This window comes from Eptatretus burgeri, chromosome 3, assembly GCF_056783735.1.
Source record: "Eptatretus burgeri isolate ZD-2024b chromosome 3, Ebu_testis_v1, whole genome shotgun sequence".
NCBI classification, from domain to species: domain Eukaryota; kingdom Metazoa; phylum Chordata; class Myxini; order Myxiniformes; family Myxinidae; genus Eptatretus; species Eptatretus burgeri.
Genome location: NC_140963.1, coordinates 114,227,834 through 114,249,965, shown reverse-complemented (window position 1 = coordinate 114,249,965; position 22,132 = coordinate 114,227,834). Strand labels below are relative to the sequence as shown.

At 44.1% G+C, this 22,132-nt stretch overlaps 1 protein-coding gene across 3 annotated transcripts in view; it reads left to right on the top strand.

Moving 5' to 3' along the window:
* The window catches only part of LOC147030776 (SPRY domain-containing protein 3-like), a 61,152-nt gene that overhangs the window by 27,419 nt on the left and 11,601 nt on the right, over positions 1 to 22,132 (top strand). For all 3 annotated transcript variants that reach the window (XM_085875192.1, XM_085875191.1, XM_085875190.1), the window contains exons 2-3: positions 14,139 to 14,258; positions 16,787 to 17,061. In XM_085875192.1, the coding sequence (XP_085731318.1) occupies positions 14,210 to 14,258; positions 16,787 to 17,061 (324 nt within the window). In that variant the 5' untranslated portion in view covers positions 14,139 to 14,209. The remainder of the gene's footprint in view (positions 1 to 14,138; positions 14,259 to 16,786; positions 17,062 to 22,132) is intronic.

The following is a 22,132-nucleotide window of genomic DNA, read 5'->3' as shown; positions in this document are numbered from 1 at the left end:
ATCTCTACAGAGAAGTTGTTCTCAACTTAAACTTTTCAATGTCTTTTATGTATTATCACATGAAGTAGAACATTTGCAAAATACACAACAATTGAGGTTTGTCTTTCTACATTTACACCGTTTCGTTTTAAAGTATTTTCAGCCGCAAACAGTTAGTAGGACATCTGGAAGTGGTTTTAGGTGTTTTTATGGTACAAGTACTCCATCAGATTCTTCCCAGCCATAGTCAGTCGGCTCAAGGGAAACTCTCTGGTCCAAAAGAGTAACAGCTTCACGAATAGCAAGGAATTTTCTTTGTATATGTCCCTCTATGACACTGGATGTTGGTGGAAGAGTAGCCAGTGACTTATTTAGATTTTTGTGATAGTCTTCATGTCGAAGTTCATCAAACGTGTTAACTTGTGCCTTAATTGACCAGACCTTAACAAAATATTTCTTGAGATTCTGTACATCAGTATGAGAAAGGTTATCTGTCTCACCAAAGTCAGTTAGGAATGACACCGGATCAGCAGCCAATGCTCCATGCTTTGTGCCTATCTTGCTGAGAGCATCATTCCCAGAGGCTAAGTGAGCTTTGACTAACACATGACTTAAATCAGGGCCAAGTCTTTTCTGGAGAGTATGGAGTGGTGGTAATCGTTGTTTCCTGCCAGTTCCGAACTGTATCCAAAGTTCTGACCGCCCATTAGATTTGAATGTCTCAATATACCGCAGCATGATGGCGATGACATCTGTGTCATTCGAAAGCAGGACAACCCTCTTAGTGTTGTGCTGAGCTGCCCAGTTAACATGTGGTACAAGCCGATAATCTGCCTCCTCAATAGAATTCTTCAGTTCCATGAGGGAATGGGCTTCTCCGTTTGTAAACCTCTGAGCTGGAAGAACCTCACCATTCACTATAACCCCACTCACAACAAGTGGTGTACTAGTCTGTGCTGAATACATCTTGGCTTCAGTGATGGCGAGGCTCTGTAGATTCTGTTTGTTAGTTGACGATGTCCAGAATTTCTCCAACTGGACAGGCACTGGTGTTTCTGAACAGATTGATACCAAGTCCATGCTTCCTGAGGACGATGCCCTTCGGATTCTTTCTGACTCTTTGGTTGATTTATCTAAGTAACTGTCTAAGACAATGTGGATTTCTTGAGTAGAACATGCAGACTGTGCCTTTCGAAAGATGGTCATTATTGACTGGCCAAATGTTTTCTGTGTTGTCATCTTTGTCATACGTATTTGTGACATGAAGTCGACAAGTACAGTTGTTTTAGAGCAGGATACAGCTTCAAATAAACAGTCCTCTGTTGAGAGATTCTTCTCCAGTTCTACTTTCGATCTTCTGGTCACTGTCTAGATCTGCGATCCGTTCGAAAACAGTGTCTTTATAGTAAACTGCAGCAGCCAAGAAATTGTTTGCCCTCTTTTCCTCACATATCCTGAACTTCTTCCTTACTTTTGTGCCTTTCTCTGTTGTTGTGAATGAACCACAGACAATGCAAGGAAGTTCTTGATTAGATAATCTGGCATCACTTGCTGATGGATGTGCAGTTGAGGATGATCTCCTAGCTCGTTTTGTAACTGGTGAGTTAGGATCTGATGTACCACTCTCTTCTTCCTCACTAGTATTACCATCGTCGATTGTACTATGTATTCGATCTAATGTCTTCTTAAGAGTGTAACTTTTATTACAGTCATTGTCCATGTGATAATAGAATTTCTCAGTTTCTAGGATTAACTTCAGCCGATCGAATACATCATCTTTTCTGAAAGCTGCCGCCTCTCGTAACTGTTTTTTTCCACCGTCAGTTGAGGTAAGATTTGTACTTTTTCTCTTTTGACACACGATGCATCTGTCCTTCTGGAGTGGACTACTTTTGCTGACTTTCAGAAGAACCGCTGGGATTGAAGCTTCTTTTGATGCCATGATGTGAATATCTGCAATGATAAGGCGTCAAGTTAGTCATCAGTGATTAAGCTTGCCTGGCGTATTTACTTTGACAACTTTAGAGCACATACATATTAAGACAGACCTGCAACCTCACAACATAGTGTAGGAAGACCCCCCAAAAAAGCATTTGAATTTTGAATTTGAAAATTCAACTTTGTATGGTTTTTACAGTAACCTAAAATTAATATTTTCTGACCCAAAAATGTCTGATTACATCAAAATGGTCATTTTAACAGGGGTATTTTTGAGTTATTGGGGGTAATTTTATGATAATTTCACATTTTTTTCAAAATGGCTGCCAGAATGAAAATGTCCAAAGAGTGAAATGTCTACCCAAATTAATTTATTTCATTAGCTACCGTAGAACCTTTTTCTGCAGTAAAACTGCATGCACAACCACTTTTTTACGGATAGGTAGCCTGGATCCTGGACTAAGGGGTGTGAATACTTTCTGAAGGTACTTTCAGTGGCTTGTGTTTACATTTGTATTTCTCAAACTGTGAAAATTCCACCTTTTTGTTTTTTAATGATAATTGCGGAATTAATTCAGCAATGTTTCTTTTCAAAAGTGTTTGTTTTCACTGCTATGTGGGAAATGAGAAAATGTTGTCAGTTTAGAGTAATGACTTTCTAACGGCAGGAGGGATACTATAAGCAATGAAAACCCCACGATACCCATGTGTTGTTTATAAACACATGAATATATTTTTGGCTTGCTTTGGATAATCCAGATGGAATAGCTTTCCAAAGGAAATGGTTGGAGTGATAGAGAGGAATGAATTCATCCAAATTGACTTATAGTAACACAGGCATTTTATGACCACAACCAAAGAGCAAGATTTTTTTGGGTTGTATCGATTTATTGGAAAGTCTCATAAATTTGGAACCAATGATAATGAATGTGTTTGGCTTTATATCTTTTGGAGCATGCATTTTGCTGTGGTTTTCAATGAATTGCTGCTTTTTTTTGAAAATATGAACCAATGATTTTCATGGCATGATCTCCAAAGTTCAATGTCAGACCAATGTTTTAATTTCCTGGTTTCGCTTTATCAACCCTGGGGCTTTTTTTTCCTGGTAAACTACTTATGTGCCTTCAGCATGATTTAAGTTTATCAAGGAAATGTTATTCATCCATGTCTCACTTCATTGCTAATCCAAGTTTATCAATCCTGTGTGAAAGTCATCAATGTGATTGATCGTCAGGTGTTGGTTATTTTTGTTCATGTACCTGTATCAACCCATTGTGTTGATAGAATATGTTCAAGCATTTTGTATGTCACTGTCAATTAAAAATACCAAATGCTGTTCTATTGCTGCATCGTAAGGTGCAGAATCATGAGGTATGGCATATTGGAGAGTAGTGCAAAGCTGCATGCTCCTGTTGCATTCATTCCTTGGAGTATAACCCACAATATATTGCAAAGTTATTCGTATGCTGTTGTAATGTGGTACTTTTGAGAAATGCAACCACGAGATGCAACCAACGTCGTGTGTGTGTTTTTACATGCATATGTATATATTCATATATATATATATATATATATATATATACATATATATACATATATATATATATATATATATATATATATATATATATATATATATCCACTATCCTAAAAAAATAGAATATGTTTGTATGTATGTGTGTTTGTTTGTTTGTCCTGTATAGGCGGCCGAACCATTGGATGGAATGAGATGAAACTTGGAATGAGTGATCCTTGGGACATGAGAACGGACATGGGGGAGGGGGGGTGTCAAGTTCAAGGTCAAAGGTCATGGGGTCAAGGTCACCGGGTAACTTCAATTTCTCAATTTCATCCGATCGAGACGGGACCAATGCCATTCGACAGATAATCAAAATTAAATGACACAGTTGATTGACGACATTCACTTCCGACTTCCGGTTTTCGAGTTATGACGTCATAAATTGATGAAAATATCAATTTTTCATGTTTGTTTGTCCTTTATAGACGGCCAAACCGTTGGATAGAATGAGATGAAACTTGGCATATGTGATCCTTGGGAACGGACATAAGGGGATCAAGGTCAAGGTCAAAGGTCACGGGGTCAAGGTCACCGGATAACGTCAATTTCTCAATTTCATCCGATCGAGACGGGACCAACGCCATTCAACAGATGACTGTATCCGCCCATGGGCGGATAAACATGACTGTATCCGCCCATAGAATATACTTTGCCAGTATATTCTAAATATATAAAGTAGGAGTGTATGTTTGTTTGTCCTCTTATAACTCGAGAACTACACATTCCAGAGCAAAACTAAAGGCATATTCAGAATCAGCACGTCTCAGAGGTACTGCACACCTTAGATGTTAAAAAACCCGAAATAAAAAAAATCGTCGATTTTTTTTTTTTTTTTGGCCGTTTCAATGTTTCTTTTCAATGTTTTGGCCGTTTCAATATATACATATATATATACATATATATACATATATATATATATACATATATATATATATATACATATATATATATATATATATATATATATATATATATATATATATATATATACATATTGTTGCGGATTTCGCGCCCGCCGGCGTGCTGACGGCCACGTAACTCGAATCGCGGCACGTCGCCCACCGGACGGACAATCCAGTCGTGACCCTCTCAGACTAACGCCGAGAACCAGTCACGGGTGGACCTTTCGGTCTCACCGCGATCGAGCCAATCAGCCCCCGCGTGGGATAGGGTTGCTCGCCAAATTCGACCTACCTAAGTACCCACGCGGAGGGTAGACCGGGCGATCGCACCTCGCCGCAGGTCGACTTCGGACACGGGCCACTTAAGCGACCCGTTCCGTACTATCGGGATAACCGAGCGGTGTTATTCGTCAACCTCGACGGTTCGATTAATTATCGGGCGTATTCAGCCCACTACCAACCCTTTACGTGAAGCAAGATGAGGATTCAATGAAAGAAACGACGAAGCGAAGCGGGAAACAGTTCAACACAAAGCACATTTATTCGCGCTGAACGGAAAGCACACATATTCAATTCCACCAAAAGCACATAGAAAAGGAAAACACAATGCAATTTACACAAAAAGCAAATGTAAAAGCGAAGACACAATGCAGATCTAATACCGATTACGCGAGCACACGGCAACACTTATACAATTTTACTTCACAGACGGCGCCGACAACACATACCCAAAACCATGGGAAGAAGAACCCTCAAGGATGAGGCGGGCCTGAGGCCGAGACCGGGTCGGGCCTACCCGTCTGGTGATGAGACGCGGAGCGGCGATGGTGCCTCAACTCCGCGGGCCTCGCGGGCAGTGTCTGGTAGGGGGTGGGAAAGGGGCCCCCTTGGTCGCACTATCTCAGCGCGGGGGGGAAACAGGAGGGGGTTGCTGATGCTCGGGGTATAGAGGATTCCTACTCTGCCTCGAGTCCCGCGACGAGCGTCTCCACCTCGGCCAGGTCGCGCCGTCAGCCTCCCTGGTGTGCAGCTCCCTGCACGACGCGAGCACCCCCTCGTCTGCCCTCGCCGCCTCTCCACAGCTCCGTCCCCTTTGCTCCGACTCCAACGCACACGACGACGACCAACTCCTTCTTGCTTCTTCTTCCCAACTCCACCGCCCGCGAAGTCTTAACTCTCTATTCTTGACGAACGCGGTCGCTTATATAAGCCCCGTGGCTTCGCTCTCTCATCTTTGACCCCCTGCCTTCGACCTTTCACCTCGCTCCCCATTGGCCCGAGAAAAAGTGGGCGTGAATGCATTTTGATCCATAAATTTGCATATCGCGATCGCCCTCCAACGCCCTGGAGGCGGGGCCAAATCGCCCCTCGCTCACCGATTGGACGGAACAAAAGTGGGCGTGTGTCGTTTTTGATCCGTTTTTGAAGTGGAAAATCCGTGGTTTTGTACACGCTGTTCGGCGCGCGCCCTGCACGAGTCCAACACCGGTACCCACAAGCGGCGCAAGAACGGTGGCGATGCGACGGTTGCGAGGTGTGACGTGAAGCGGCGTCGCGGTGGGTGGTTGATGTTGTGGTTGGTGGTGGTAACAATGGCGATTGGTCCAAATTAAAGATAGTAAAAGAAAAACGGCTATCCTGAAGAGTCGCAGCACGCATAAATGACATGTATTCCCACGAGACAACGGGTTTGGGCCTAACTACACATGTACTTACCGAGATATCTCACCTAAGGGACCTGAATGGTGGTTTGCGAATTTGGTAACCACAACAATATATATACATATGTATGTATATATATATATATATATATATATATATATATATATATATATATATATATATATATATATATATAAACACGAGGTGTGTTCAAAAAGTATCCAACCTTAATTTTTCGTGCGTAAACAAATGAAGCTCGGGAGGCTTGGTTTGGTGCACGTATGTAGGCGATCTGAATTCGTATGCGTGAATATTTTCCCGCCTGCAGAAGCTGTCAGTCGCCGACAGACCGCTGATGAGTGAGGAAGTGTAAGTGAGCGCCGTCGGATTTTCGTTTTTGACAAAATGACAGAAAAAATCTTGAACAACGCTACTGCATCAAATTTTGTGTAAAGCTTGGCGATTCCCAAGTGGAAAGGATCCGCAAGATTCAACAGGCCCTCGGGAACGAAGCAATGGGCACCACACAGATAAAAGAGTGGTACAACCGCTTCAAAGATGGTCGCACATCAGTGGAAAGTGAAGCACGTTCTGGTAGGCCCTCAACATCCTGAAATGAGATCGTCATTGACCAAGTGAGGACCCTGCTGATGCAGGATCGTCGAATCACGATCAGAAAACTTGCAGACGAGGCGGGCGTCAGCATTGGATCCGTTCATTCCATTGTAACTGAGGATTTGGGCTTAAGGAGAATCTCAGCGAAGTTCTTGCCAAAGCTGCTAACGATCGAGCAGAAGCAACTCCGTTTGGAGATCGTACAGGACATGCTGGAGACTGTGATCAGTGATCCCAACTTCTTCAACACAGTGATCACTGGCTATGAGACCTGGGTTTATGGGTACGACCCAGAAACCAAGTTCCAGTCATCACAATGGAAGCATCCAACATTCCCGAGGCCAAAAAAAGCAAGGAAAGTCTGCAGCAATGTCAAAGTCATGCTGACCGATTTCTTTGACTCCCGTGGCGTGGTTCATCACGAGTACGCACCACACGGCACAACCATCACCAAAGAGTACTCCCAAGAGGTACTGCGTCGCCTTCGTGATGCTGTGCGACGCAAACGGCCGGACCTGTGGGCAGCAGTCAATTGGCAGCTCCATCACGATAACGCACCCGCCCATTCTTCACATTTGATACAGAGTTTCCTGGCCAAACACAACAAACCTGTGCTTCGTCAGGCTCCCGACTCTCCCGACATGGCTCCGTGTGACTTCTGGCTTTTCCCCAAGCTGAAAATGCCCCTGAAAGGGACCAGATTTCAGCCCAGAGAAGACATCATGCGGAATGCGACAGACCAGCTGTGCGCCATCCCAAAAGAGGCATTCCAGCGCTGCTTTAGACAGTGGCATAACCGTTGGGAGAAGTCTGTGGCAACCCAAGGGGACTACTTTGAAGGAGATTAGTGTAAGTTTGTTGTATCTGGATACGAGTATTTTTTATGAACAAAGGTCGGATACTTTTTGAACACACCTCGTATATGTATATGTGTATATATATATATATATATATATATATATATATATATATATATATATATATATATATATATGTATGTACACAAACCTATTGTTGCGGGCCAGGGTTCGGGTGAGAAGACCACGAGGTGGGGGAAGCTATCTCGGCTCCCATCAGACTCCCCGGAATTGTAGGCCGTCCTACACGGATAATTCTGTGACGCGGCGGGTCGCTAAACCGACCGTGGGTGCCAATAACTCAACCACGTGACTTAGGGTCCTCCGTCCAGTTAATCCAGTTACCTAAAAATAACCACGGTATTAATTACTGGGGAACACGCCCTCGGTACGCCTTGTCCAAACCGGATCACTTTACCGGATCGGATGCTGCCGAGCGACACTGCCAAGGACGTAACCGCTAAAAGGAATGGATTGTTGGGAATAAAGTCCCTGCCAAGATCGGATTCGGACCATGCTGGATCAATGGAAGAAAAGACAAAAACAAGCAGGGAACATTTCCAATAATAATTTATTTACAATGGGCGAGGAAAGGTATGTTGTACGATCAAGAGATTTATTGGGGTGTGTTGTGCAGAGATAGGGGAGAGTGGTGTGGTGCAGCAAATTACAAGCAACTTATAAAAGCGGACACAGAGCAGACCTAACCTGAAAATAATAAAAACGATCTTCTGCAGGCTTACTTACATAGACAGGTGCCAGGATACACACACACACACACACACACACACACACACACACACACACACACACACACACACACACACACACACACACACACACAACCTGATGAAGATGGATTGAAGCAAGACAGGAGAGGAGTTGAGGCAACTGTCTCTCGGTACCTTTGTATAACTGATATGCGGCACCTGAACGCGCCACCAATACGTTTGGGGGGAGTGCTCCACGGTGCGGTACCCCACACCCTGACAGCTGGCGCGTCGTCTCTTGCTTCGGAAAGCTCGCGTCGAGACCGTGGGCGTGAAGGAGGGGCTTGAGTCGGGAGGGTGGAATCAGCGTCGTGTGGGCGGAGAAGAGGAGGAGGAGCCCAGTGACAGAAGGCGGAGTCGAGGTCCAGTTTGAGCAGAAGGTGGGGCAGGGCAGCAGCGAGAGAGCGAACGGACCCGCTCTGACCTTTATAGGCCCCACGGCGCGGGGCAAGGGGCCACCCCGAAACTCGGTGACGTCACCCGAATCGGGCGCTCTGATTGGCCCCGACCCCCTGCGCTGCCTGGCTGCGATGGTCGGAAGCTGCAACCTTCTATTTCTGGCAAGATGACCCTACGCCGCAAGGATGTCCCGTTCCGACCTCACAACATGATACGAATCGCCCACACCGAACTCTGCGCCATGAATCGCCTTGCAAGAACACCCAGGCCATGCCCTGATGACCGGCCGAGGGCAGCGTCGGTCTCGCACACCCGCCCGGGCACCCCCAATCAGCGCTGGCCAACACGCCCACTCCGTGTGTGCCAACGTGGCCCAAGCTATTCAACATGCCCCACCCGATCACAGCTTCGCTGGCCATAGAGGCGAGAAGATAAGATGTTATGGCGAACAGGCAGTAAGATGTGTCCATTCGTGCCCGGCTCTATACGATAACAACGTGTCGCGAGTGGCGCACGGGTCTGCCTTCGAGCACGTTCCGTACAGTGTGCATGGATCCACCATTACGCACGTGGCCAGCGCTTGCGTTTGTCCGATTCTGATATCATGTGCGCGGGGCGAATCCCGATCGATATAATTCGTCCAGAAATGGGTTGAAAGGAATGCGCCGCTTGCGCCTTGCACACTCGTATCCCGTGCAATGTGGCATGGGGTTGCCTTTCTGTTATCGGCCTCGGTACTCGTTCCGTGCCGCGTGGGCATCATGCTTGGTGTGTTTCCTGTGTTGTGGAAAACACCATCGGGTGGAAATTACCGCTGCGAGTGTGTTTGGCAGGCTGTGTTTTGTACGGAGGGTTGTGGGTGTCGTGCCTGCTTGGCCGTTGCTAAGGATCCATCTCACAGTGCAGGGTGCACGTGGCTCAGATTTACCTCAGGAATAAACAGAAAAGAAGAGTAGACATGCCCTTAGAAATAAAATGAAGAAGAAATGATGTAAGCAAACCTAGCTATGAGATCATCGCATTGCACGCACCCGTTGTCCCATTAGACCAAAGAGAAGGGACTATCTACACGTATATTAATGGAATAACTGTCTTGGGACGACTATCTGTTGGATGTATGCAGTTCCAAGAACTGCAACAATATATATTGTTGCGGACCAGGGGTCTGGTGGAAGACCACCAGGGGGGGGAAGCTATCTCTGCTCCCACCAGACTCCCCGGAATTGTAGGCCTTTGCACAAGGATAATTCCATTACACGGCGGGTCGCTAACCGACCATGAATGCCAATAACTCAACCGCGTGACCTATGGTCCTCCCGTCTATGGGTTCACTGGGTTACCTAATTTATCACGTGATTTAAGTACCAGGGAACACGCCCTCGGTACGCCTTGTCTGAACTGGATCACTTTACCGGATCAGATGCAACCGAGCGACACTGCCAAGGACGTACCGGCTAAAAGGAACGGATCGTTGGGAATAAAGTCCCCGCTAAGATAGGATTCGGACCATGCTGGATCAATGAAAGAACAGACAAAAATGAGCTGGGAACATTTCTAATAATAATTTATTTACAAGCAAGCGAGGAAAGTTATGTGGTATTGTGAAACATTGAATAGTTTTATTGGTGTGTATTATGCAGGGATAGAAAGAAGCGTGAGGTGCGACAATAATACAAGCACCTTACGAAAGCAGACACAGAGCAGATTTAACCCAAAATAATAATAATCTTCTGCAATCTTAACTTACGAGGACAGGCACCAGGACACACACACACACACACACACACACACACACACACACACACACACACACACATACACACACATACACACACACACACACACACACACACACACACACACACACACACACACAACCCGATGAAGAGGAGTTAATGAAGAGAAAAAAAGAGGAGAGGAGATGACACTAATGGTCTCTGAATACATTGCACGATTGCCTGATCGCGCCACCAATACGTTTTGGGAGGATGCTCTGATGGGCGATGCCTCACTGACAGCTAGCATGCCGTTTCTTGCTTTGTGGCACTTTGTGCAGCTCGCGTCGGTCCAGAGAATGAAACGCGACTGTCGGGTGTGAAGGGAGGGACTTGGGTGGAGAAGGCGGAGTCGGGAGCAGAATGGGTGGAGAAGACGGAGTCGAGAGCGGAATGGGTGGAGAAGGCGGACTCGAGAGCGGAATGGGTAGCGAAAGTGTAGTCGAGAGCGAGTGGGTTAGAGTGGTAGATGGGACCAGGTGGGTGGGTGGAGTCAGTGACGTGTGGGCGGAGAAGTGGTGGTGGAGTCCGGCGATGACGGCAGATGAAGAAGGCGGAGTCGCAGGCGAATGGGAGGAGAAGGCGACTTGGAGATCCAGCGCGTAAGAGAGAACGGCTTTGCCATCCACCTTTTATAAACCCTGCGGTGCGGGGCGGGGGGCCACCCCAAAGTGAAGCGTCGTCACCCGAACCGGGCACTCTGATTGGCCCCAGCCCCCGCGCAACCCAGCCACGATGGCCGGAAGCGGCTCCACTCCACTTCCGCAAGATGGCCCCAAGCTCTGGAATCGTCTTGCTCCGACCCCACGACATGATATGCATTGCCCCGCATCAAACCCCACAACATGAATTGCCTTGCACGAACTCCCGGACCGTGCCCCAATGACCGGCCGAGGGTTGTGTCGGCCCCGCATGCCCGCCCGGGCACCCCCGGCTAGCATTGGTCAGTGTTTCTGCTCCATGATGCACCATGTCGCCCGAGCTGCACAGCATGCCCCTGCCTGATCGCGGCCTCGCCGGCCGGAGAGACGAAGGCGTCCCCATCTGCAGGAAACACCTGTGACCGCCAGCGAGGATCAAAGGTAAGATGTTATGGCAAACCCATGCACAGACGAGACCAAGATGTGTGCCATTCGTACCCTGCTCTGTACAATGATAAAGTTTTGCGAGCGGAGCACGGGTCTGCCTTCAAGCACGTTCCGCGCAGTGCACGCAGATCCGCCATTAAGCACGTGGCCAGCGCTCGCGTCCACCCGATTCTGTTATCGTGTCCACGGGGCAAAACCAGATCTGTGTCAGGAATTGAGGGGAATGATCGGATATAATAATTAGATGGAGTTATGGAGGAAAAAGAAGATGCCGATATAATGAAATCCAGAAATGGGGTGAAAAGAAAGGGCTGCTTGTGTCTTGCACACTTTTGTTCCGTACAACGTGGTGTAGTTGTTGTTTTTCCATTATCGGCCTCTGACAATGTAGTTACTGGCACCAAAGCTGCCAGCCACGCTCTTGCTGATTTTGGGTCATTTGCTTCTATGTTATGAAAAACAAAATCCGTGCAGCCTCTTTAAGAGATATTCATTCGTATGCCTTTTCAATGCAACCAGCAATCTCTTCTTAGATTATTGGAAACGTCAGACGATCATCTCGAGCATGCGGCAAAGGTTCCTTCAAGGATATCGCTGCTTCCTCGCAGCTGCGCTCTCGATGCTTGTGTGGTGTTGTTGCGGCTCTCTATTCCCTCCCCTGGCCGCGGTACGTGCTGCACGTGTTGGCCTCTGTGATGACGCAAATTAGGATTTACTTCAGGAATAAGCAGAAAAGAAGAATTGAAATGGAGTGAGTGATGTAAATAGACCTTGCTATTAGATCTCTGCAACACACGTCCCGTTGTCCCGCTCGACAAAATGGAAGGGACTATCTAAACGTATATTAATGGAATAACTGTCCAGGGACCACTATAATTATGTTGGTTGCTATTGCTTTGGAGGGATGTGGTTCCTTGAACCGCAACAATATATGCATATACATATACATATACATATACATATACATATACATATACATATACATACATCTCTATTATAATACCAAGCTTGCACACTAAAAACTCGGCTCGCCGTCACACGATCCCTATGAAATTGCTGTGGCACTTAGCGGACATGCTGACAATGTTTGGGAAGTCTTGGCGTTCCATAGTACCACTTGCATTTTGCACAATGCGTATTTTTGTCATTCCCCGTGTACGGTCTGTCGTCTGCTACCAGCTATGTTGTACTGCTATCCCGTGCATGGGCACGGGTATCGCTAGTATGTATATAGTCTTGAGAAAAACCTTACACTCCACAGTCTGGAGAAATAGGACATAAGAAGGGTTACCCCTCCCTTTTTATTTAAACTAAGTTAGCTCAGGCTTTGCATCGCTAGGCACCACCATTTTGTCTGAATTTTGATATTCCCCAACCCTGGAGAGCACGAGCGGCAAATTTGATTGGTCGAGACGGCGTACAATTTTATCAAAGTACTACTAACCTGAAAGTTTTTGGAAGCTTTTTCAAACAAGGCGATTTGTGTTTTACTTTGTTCAAAATATATAACTGATTTGAAAGAAAATAAAAGTTTTAAAGGCTGTCAAAAAAACAACAACATTGAATCAGAAGTTTCCCACCCCTGATGCATTTGGGATACAATCTTTTACTCCACCTTGTTTGACACATTAAATGAGTTCTTGGTGCCTGTTATTTGTGTCCTTTATGATGTCCCGAGAAACAGTAAGTTTCTCATTTGGAATGATTTTCAATTATTTTGGACTGCCAGACAGACAGACTGAAGCAATTGCTTCACCCCACTATGCGCATGCATGCATGGGACGACACACCATATCTTTTTTGCCAAATCCGGAGTCCAAGTATTGCTAAATTGCAGCCGATTCATGTTCTGCAGTCTTCAAAATATGAAATTCAAGGAGTACCTCGATCATGGACTGACAGACAGACAGTGAAATCATTGCTTCCCCCCCGCTTTGTGATTCGCATGCAGAGTAATGAGCAACAAACAGGAAATATGCCTTTGATCATGTTTGTTGCAAGTTTTACAGATGGCGATACAGCACAGATCCTCAGTGTTATGGTCAAACTCGAGAGGGGGTAAAGTTTAGATTTGTGCTGAAGCTTCAACTGTCACAGTCTTGCCAATTTTGCCATGTGTTTCTTTTCAAAATGGACAGACTCGGCTGTTGTGGTGAGACACCAGTGGAACATTCATACTCCATCACAATGTTTTCATAGTGAATGGAGCTTTCACGCAAGTGGTTCTTGTCTAATGCCTCTTATCAAAACCACTTTTCCCCCAGTTTAACATGTATAAAATAATGTTTTCATTATTTTTTGTTTTGTTTATTGGCATAAGGCAATAGCCGAAATGCTTTCATTGTTTTAGCATTTCACAAATGTTTCCAAACATGTCTTGGTTCTTGTATATCATATGAGTCTCATATTTAATGACAATTACCATACCGACATCAGCACACATACGTGACAGATTTGCAGATAGCTTCCCTTCCAGTTGGCTTCATAGTTTTCTGGCAATTTTTATGTAGCTGTATTGTTATTGTTGCTACTTTGTTGCATGAACCTTGTATTATTGCTTAATCATGTTTACAGATGATGGAAAGATTTTCCATGGAAGCGGTCTTGGTGCTCCATTTGGCCCAAGATGTTCCAAGGGGGATGTAATGGGGTGCGGGATCATGTTTCCACGAGATTACCAGCTGGACAGCGAAGGTATGTTGCTGTGCACGGCTGAAAGCAACAGGGTGAGGCAGGCGGCAACATTCGCAGCAGAGTGGTGCTGTGATATGTAACAAAGCATGTATATTTTATGAACAAGTACATGTGGGATTTACAAGTGAAACTGACCAACACTTTGATGTTTTCTTTGAGATATTTGATCATCATTGACAATTACCAATTCTTTTGTTTACGGAAGTCGCATCTTGCCTTAATTTAGCTGCTGCATGTGTGAATGTTTTGTTGAGGATGAGGATATAGATTGGTGTGGCCATGCTTTTCCAGTTTCTTTTTCAGGAATTGAGCAGATTTTGCAATTTCGACTTGTATGTACAAAGTATTGACATTGCACTCTGATTTGACTGCCAATTGGATGATGGACAATTACTGAGTCATTGGATGGTGGACAACTACTGAATGATTTCAGCCTCTGAGTTTTAGAGGAAGAGGGGGTTGGCATTTGTCAAGTTGAGCCTTAGCCAGGTGACATCATTACAAAAATTCTGAAAAGAAAGAAAAGGTGTTCACTGTGGCAAGTTGAAGAGTGATGGCTGTGACAGAAATAAGCTGCAGGCTCAGAGATGACACCAGTTTCAAGTGATTGTTTGACTTTGGGAATAACCTCAAGGTTGAAACTGATTTCTGATGTTTCATTCTAAATGTAAGTGCGTCATGCACCGGGTAAATGAAGGACAACTGTGCTTTTGAAAGCTGATCCACACCCAAAAGGCATGTTGTAGGATGCAGACTGCATGTAACACCCTAACAAATAATGCTCAATCACTTTTCGGTGGATTTATTTTTCCACAATGAGTAATGAAAGACAAGGACACTGTGACGAAATAAACTAAGTAAGACTTGTGGAAAATCTGATCATTCAATACCATGTTCCCTCCACACCCTCACAGCCATGACCCTGCATTGTTTAGCACACCAATTGTCATGTCACCATGCATGGCCACAGTTACCCTTGAAGATTCACCGTTTCTTTTAAGGAATACCGAGCCTGTTTGATTTCATCACTTTCAATGGCCATTGCATATTAAATGTTTGCAATGTAAACAAATGAATAAACTAAAATGAATGAATGAATAAATATCAGCAAAGTTTTCTTGGATTGCAAACTGGCTTTGTAATAGGAAGCAAAGAGTGACTGTGAGCATGAGGATGTTTTTCTGGGAGGATGTAAGTAGCGGGGTACCTCAGGGTCACTACTCGGACCATTACTATTCATTATTTATATCAACGATTTGGATAATGGGGTAAAGAGTAAGCTTTCCAAATTTGCAGTTGACACAAAGCTTGGAGGTAAGGTGGATAGCAGAGGTGGTGGTGATCAGATTCAGGAAAGTATTGATACTTGCATAGATTTGGCAAAAGATTGGCAGATGGGATTTAACCTGAGCAAGTGTAAGGTGTTGGGGATGCGAAAGAACAATGAAAATAGAGATTACAGGATGCAAGGGGTAATTTTAGAGCGTGTCACACAGGAGAAGGATCTGGGGTGGTAATAGATATGGGAGGTAAGCAGGCAGCTATAGGTAAAGCAAAGCAAATAGGGTTTTAGGTTGTATTTGGAGGGGGATCATTTATAAATCAAGAGGTGGTGTTAATATTGTACAGGAATTTAGTGAGGGCCACATCTGGAATATTGTGTGCAGTTTTGGTCACCACATCTCAGGAAGGACATGGATGCCATAGAGAGGGTTCAGCGCAAGACTGCTAGATTGATTCCGGGCCGAGCTCGACTCAACTATGATGAGCGGCTGAAGGAGGCGGGCCTTTATACAATAGAAAGGAGGCGGTTACGAGGAGATATGATGGAGATGTTTAAGATAATGAAAGGTGTAGATAAAATAAGTGCAGATGAATTATTCAACAGAGTAGACAGTGATAGGATCAGGGGCCGTAGCCTGAGAGTAAAGAAGGGGAGAGTTAAGACGGTAATAAGGCAGGGGACTTTCACTGAGAGTAGTTAATGCATGGAATGGAGGGGGATCTCCCTGGAAAACGTTGTGGCAGCAGAAGGAGTGGATAAGTTTAAATTAGAATTAGATAGGTACCTGGAAGTTATGGAGATAGAGGGGTATAGGGATGTTTACAGGACTTTTAGGTAGCTTGTGTGCATTGATGGGTGATTGTGTGCATGTGTAAGGAGTGCTGTTGGTGGGGTTCTTGTCAAGGGGGGTTGTGTGGTTGATGTGTGTTTTTAACCAAGCCCATGCCCCCTCCCTTGAGGGGAAGAAAAATACAATACAAAAACTTTTTATAAACCCATTAATTTCATTAATTGAAAACATTTTTTTGCATTTTCTTCCTTTGATCTTGTGTAGATAAATTAGTATGGTGTTCGCACAGGCATGATGGGCTGAATGGCCTCCACCTGTGAAGATTTCCTTGTAATTCCTTGTATTTATCAATTCGAGAGGGGTAAGAAAATATTTTAAACTATTAATGTTTTCAACAATATACCTCTGAGGCCAGATGCATTTGATTTCTTTGTGGTGTTTCTCTTTGTGCAGGAGACAGTGGTGATACTTTGGATATAGGCCATTGCTCTTTGGATACAGAATTTGAGATTGAAGATGATGTCAATGGTGATGATAATGATGGTGATGATGATGGTGATGATAATGATGATGATGATGATGATGATGATGGAGATCTGGACGATGTCCAGTTGGAGGAGATTTGGAAGCTCCGAGCTGCAGATGCTCTGCCTTATGGGAGTAATATGGAGAAGGAAGATTGTATAAAAAAGGAAATGTTTCCTGAATCACAGAGTCACAAGGTGATGGTAGGTGTTGCATTTACCATATTGTACACTGCATTTTTAATCTATCATTTATCGTTTATGCCATCAGTTTGGTAATTTGGTTTACAGTACAGTATTTGTATATAAATGGTATATTTTTGGCAGATAATTGTCAAAACTTGCACATCAGTTTTTTATGCCTCTGCTGACAAAGTCATTGAAGGCATCATATTTTCAGGTTGTCTGTTCCTTAGTACTACGTACGTACGTACGCCCATGCTCATTTTCTCTGTTTATTCTGCTTTTTCTGCAACCGCTTATCTGATTGACACAAAATTTTCACTATAGGTGTGACTACTCATGTAGAATGTTTTAATGATAATTATGATGTCAGAGGTCATATGGTGTGGCAGCCATGTTGGAAAAAAGGAAAAACTTTAGACCTCTGTATCTCCAAAAAACACTCCATGGAAAAAATTGAAACTTGGCACATGTCAAGTACTCTCCATGGGAAAAAAGTGATTTTTTTGATAATGTCATAGGTTGCTTCATTTTGACATCATAAGTTCATACGTTGAATGCTTTATCTGATCATTACAAAAATATTTGAGGTCATCTGGGGCTAAATTGTGTGGGTGGAAGAAAATGATGGCATCATCGGTCACGTGGTCCAGCAGCTATATTTTTTTTAATCATAAAAACCTTCAAAAACCTTTTCCGAAACAGCTGAACAGATCAAGGCAAAAATTTACAGGTATGATCACCTATCCAAAAGGAACAAAACGTTTTTCACCTATGATGTCATTGGCCACATGGTTTGGCACCTTCTTTTTTTTTGTTGTTGAATATACCTTCAAAAATCTTCTTCTCCAGAATGGCTTGATAGATTGAGAGGAAACTTAACCCACATGTTCCCCAAGCCTTGGGGATACCAGGGTGTTCACGTATAAATAATAGGTCACATGGTCTGGCTGCCTTAATGGATTGAATGAAAATCTTAAAAAAATTATTTCTCTTGAACCACTTAATCAATTGACGTGAAACGTCACAGTTATGATCTGGTATTCATGTGGAATAATATGTTTTAAATTTCAACCAGATTGGACGCATGCTCTGGCAGCCAGAATTATTTAAAATTTTGAATCTGGGTTCAGAGATTTAAATCAAACTTAGTACAAGTATGTATAATGATGTAATAATGATGTGGGCGGAGGCATATCTGGCTTCATTGCGACGCCGAAGAGTGCCCTTCCAGTTATTTTTATTTTTACAAAAGTGGGCTTCAAGCAAAGTTCAAACAATCAGTTCAACAAAACCAAGCTACGCACTATTGTGTCGCAAGGCATAGGAAAACGATGTCCTCAAGACAAGTGGCCTTATCCCTGATCACAAACATGTTTGGACAGCTCAGAATATCTACTACATAACATAAAGTGGAATAACAAGCTAAATATTGACACAGGCAACAAATGACATCAAGTGTGGTACAATGCCTGCAGGTTACAAAAAAATATTTATTTTATTACATAATCCCAAAGCAAAACTAAAATTAAGCAATAACACTGGTCAACAATTTTTTACTTTCTGAATGTTGTCTAGATTTCTACAAGTGAATTAGGGTATTCTGGCACTGCTGAATCAGGAAATGGCATCCGTTTCTCTCCATCAGGTCAGGTTTTTGTGCTAAGTTGATTTGAAAAAATCAGATCTTGTGACAAAATCAATTACATTTTTGTGGCATTATCAGCTGATTTTTGTCAACACATATCATCCTAAACATGTTTTTAAGAAAAAAAAATGTTTTGCCAACAACATTTATTGATTACATGATAGAAACATCGATTACTGTCATCTGAATGGTGGGCATTGATAAAGGTAAGTACAAGTAAATTGCATGTTGCGTCACCACTGTTCAAACTTCAGGGCTTGAACTTCCGTTTCTTCGAACTCCTGGAATGTTCAGCGGCAGGGAGGTCTCTCTTCAGATTCCAACAGTAGTCAGCCATCATGACTGCGTCCCAGCGACCCTGATACCTGGTCTCCATCTCCTTCATGTCCTGATGGAATCTCTCCCCCTGCTCGTCACTCATTGAACCCAGGTTCTCAGGAAACCGGTTCATATGTGAAAATAGGTAGTGCATCTTGATGCTCATGTTGCAGCCCAGGTTTCTGAAAGCAGTCAGCATGTTGTTGACAAGTTCTGCGTAGTTTCTGGCCTTATTGTTGCCAAGAAAGTTCTTCACTACCAAAACAAATGTCTTCCACGCTTCCAGGTCCACTTCGTTCATTGAGTTTTTGAACTCTGGATCTCTGATGAGCTGATGGATCTGAGAACCATCAAAGATGCCAGCTTTCAACTTCTCCATGGTCAATCCTGGAAAAGCCTAGCACAAGTAAGTGAAGCAGTCACCATCTTTGTCCAGAGCCTTGGTGAACTGCTTGATTAAGCCGAGCTTGATGTGCAGCGGTGGGAAGAGTATTCTGTCTCTGTCCACCAGAGGGTCGTTGATGACGTTCCTTTCTTTGCATGGCACCAATTCCTCCCGCACAGGCCAGTCCTTCTTCGTGTAATGCTGAGCACGGTCCCTACTATCCCACATGCACAGAAAACATGGGTACTTGGTGAAGCCAGACTGTTGTCCCAACAAAAAGTTCACCATCTTCAGGTCAACACAAATAAACCACTTATGCTGATCATAACCAATTTTCTCCAGCACGTACTTCACCGCTTCATACTTCTCCTTCAGTGTAGTCGAGTGAGCGATGGGTACAGAGGCAAACTGGTTGCCGTTGTGTAGCAGAACACATTTCAGTGATCGCTTGCTGCTGTCAATGAACAGTCTCCAATCTTTGGGTTCGTACTGTGGCACTCCAAGCTTGAGCAGAATTGGCGCATGTAGGTATTGTACATTCTTCAGAGTTCGTTATTTCAAGAAATACAACTTTTTTGTATCACATTATTACAAAATCTGCCCCATTAACTTTAGTTTTGATCCACGAACTTTATGCTTTGCCTCACCAATTTTTGGAAGATTTTGAGGTTTTATGACTTCAAACTGATCCCTTTTCGACATAATCACCCAGAACTATCGTACCTGAATACTTCTTGTCATTAAAATAATTATTTCCAATCAAAACAATTATTTGACATGACATTTTACCCCCACCAACTTCTTCTAAAATGCTCCACATATGCGTACATGTGAACAAAAATGTAAAAAACGACATGTGGCCATATCTCAAAAACTTGACCTGATTGAACAAAACTAATGTGAGTTTTGGATTCAGCGCATGAGATTCGTCCTAAATCAGCTTTAAAAATGCAGACAACAAATTTGTTGTTGACCAGTGTAATCCATTGCTTTCACCCAGGCATGCCCCTTGTTCGATTCCCATAATCGGAATGCTATTTTACCAGTCTCAGTGGTGTAATGGTTGGAGTGTCTGCTCTGAGTCTTGGGAAGTTGTTGATTCGAACTCTGGTCGAGTCATACTGAAGATTTTTTAAATGGTATATGCTGCTTCCTTTGTTGATGCTGAGCATCAAAAAAGGATAGATCATTGACATACAACAACAGGATGGAAACCATTCTATCGGCTTGATGGGCTGAATGACGTCCTGCCACAATGAAGTTCCTTGTCTGGAAGCAAGAAAACCGAGCATTGACCATGACATTTAATATCTTGACCTTCTCTCTCTCTCTCTCTCTCTCTCTCTCTCTCTCTCTCTCTCTCTCTCTCTCTCTCTCTCTCTCTCTCTCTCTCTCTCTCTCTCTCTCTTTCTCTCTTTCTCTCTTTCTCTCTTTCTCTCTTTCTCTCTTTCTCTCTTTCTCTCTTTCTCTCTTTCTCTCTTTCTCTCTTTCTCTCTTTCTCTCTTTCTCTCTTTCTCTCTTTCTCTCTTTCTCTCTTTCTCTCTTTCTCTCTTTCTCTCTTTCTCTCTTTCTCTCTTTCTCTCTTTCTCTCTTTCTCTCTTTCTCTCTTTCTCTCTTTCTCTCTTTCTCTCTTTCTCTCTTTCTCTCTTTCTCTCTTTCTCTCTTTCTCTCTTTCTCTCTTTCTCTCTTTCTCTCTTTCTCTCTTTCTCTCTTTCTCTCTTTCTCTCTTTCTCTCTTTCTCTCTTTCTCTCCCTTTCTCTCTCTTTCTCTCTTTCTCTCTTTCTCTCTTTCTCTCTTTCTCTCTTTCTCTCTTTCTCTCTTTCTCTCTTTCTCTCTTTCTCTCTTTCTCTCTTTCTCTCTTTCTCCCTTTCTCTCTCTTTCTCTCTTTCTCTCTTTCTCTCTTTCTCTCTTTCTCTCTTTCTCTCTTTCTCTCTTTCTCTCTTTCTCTCTCTCTTTCTCTCTTTCTCTCTTTCTCTCTTTCTCTCTTTCTCTCTTTCTCTCTTTCTCTCTTTCTCTCTTTCTCTCTTTCTCTCTTTCTCTCTTTCTCTCTTTCTCTCTTTCTCTCTTTCTCTTTTTCTCTCTTTCTCTCTTTCTTTCTTTTTCTCTTTCTCTTTCTCCCTTTTTCTTTCTCTCTTTATCTTTCTCCCTTTCTCCCTTTCTCCCTTTCTCCCTTTCTCCCTTTCTCTCTTTCTCCCTTTCTCTCCCTCCCCTTCACTCTCTCCCCCTTCTCTCTCCCCCTTCTCTCTCTCCCCTTCTCTCCCTCCTTCTCTCCCTCCCCTTCTCTCCCTCCCCTTCTCTCCCTCCCTTCTCTCCCTCCCCTTCTCTCCCTCCCCTTCTCTCCCCCTTCTCTCTCTCCCCTTCTCTCTCCCCCCTTCTCTCTCCCCCTTCTCTCCCTCCCCTTCTCTCCCTCCCCTTCTCTCTCCCTCCCCTTCTCTCTCCCTCCCTTCTCTCTCCCTCCCCTTCTCTCTCCCTCCCCTTCTCTCTCCCTCCCTTCTCTCTCCCTCCCTTCTCTCCCCACCTTCTCTCCCTCCCCTTCTCTCTCCCTCCCTTCTCTCCCTCCCCTTCTCTCCCTCCCCTTCTCTCCCTCCCCTTCTCTCCCTCCCCTTCTCTCCCTCCCCTTCTCTCCCTCCATTTCTCTCCCTCCCCTTCTCTCTCTCTCCCTTCTCTCCCTCCCCTTCTCTCCCTCCCCTTCTCTCCCCCTTCTCTCTCCCCCTTCTCTCTCTCCCTTCTCTCTCCCTCCC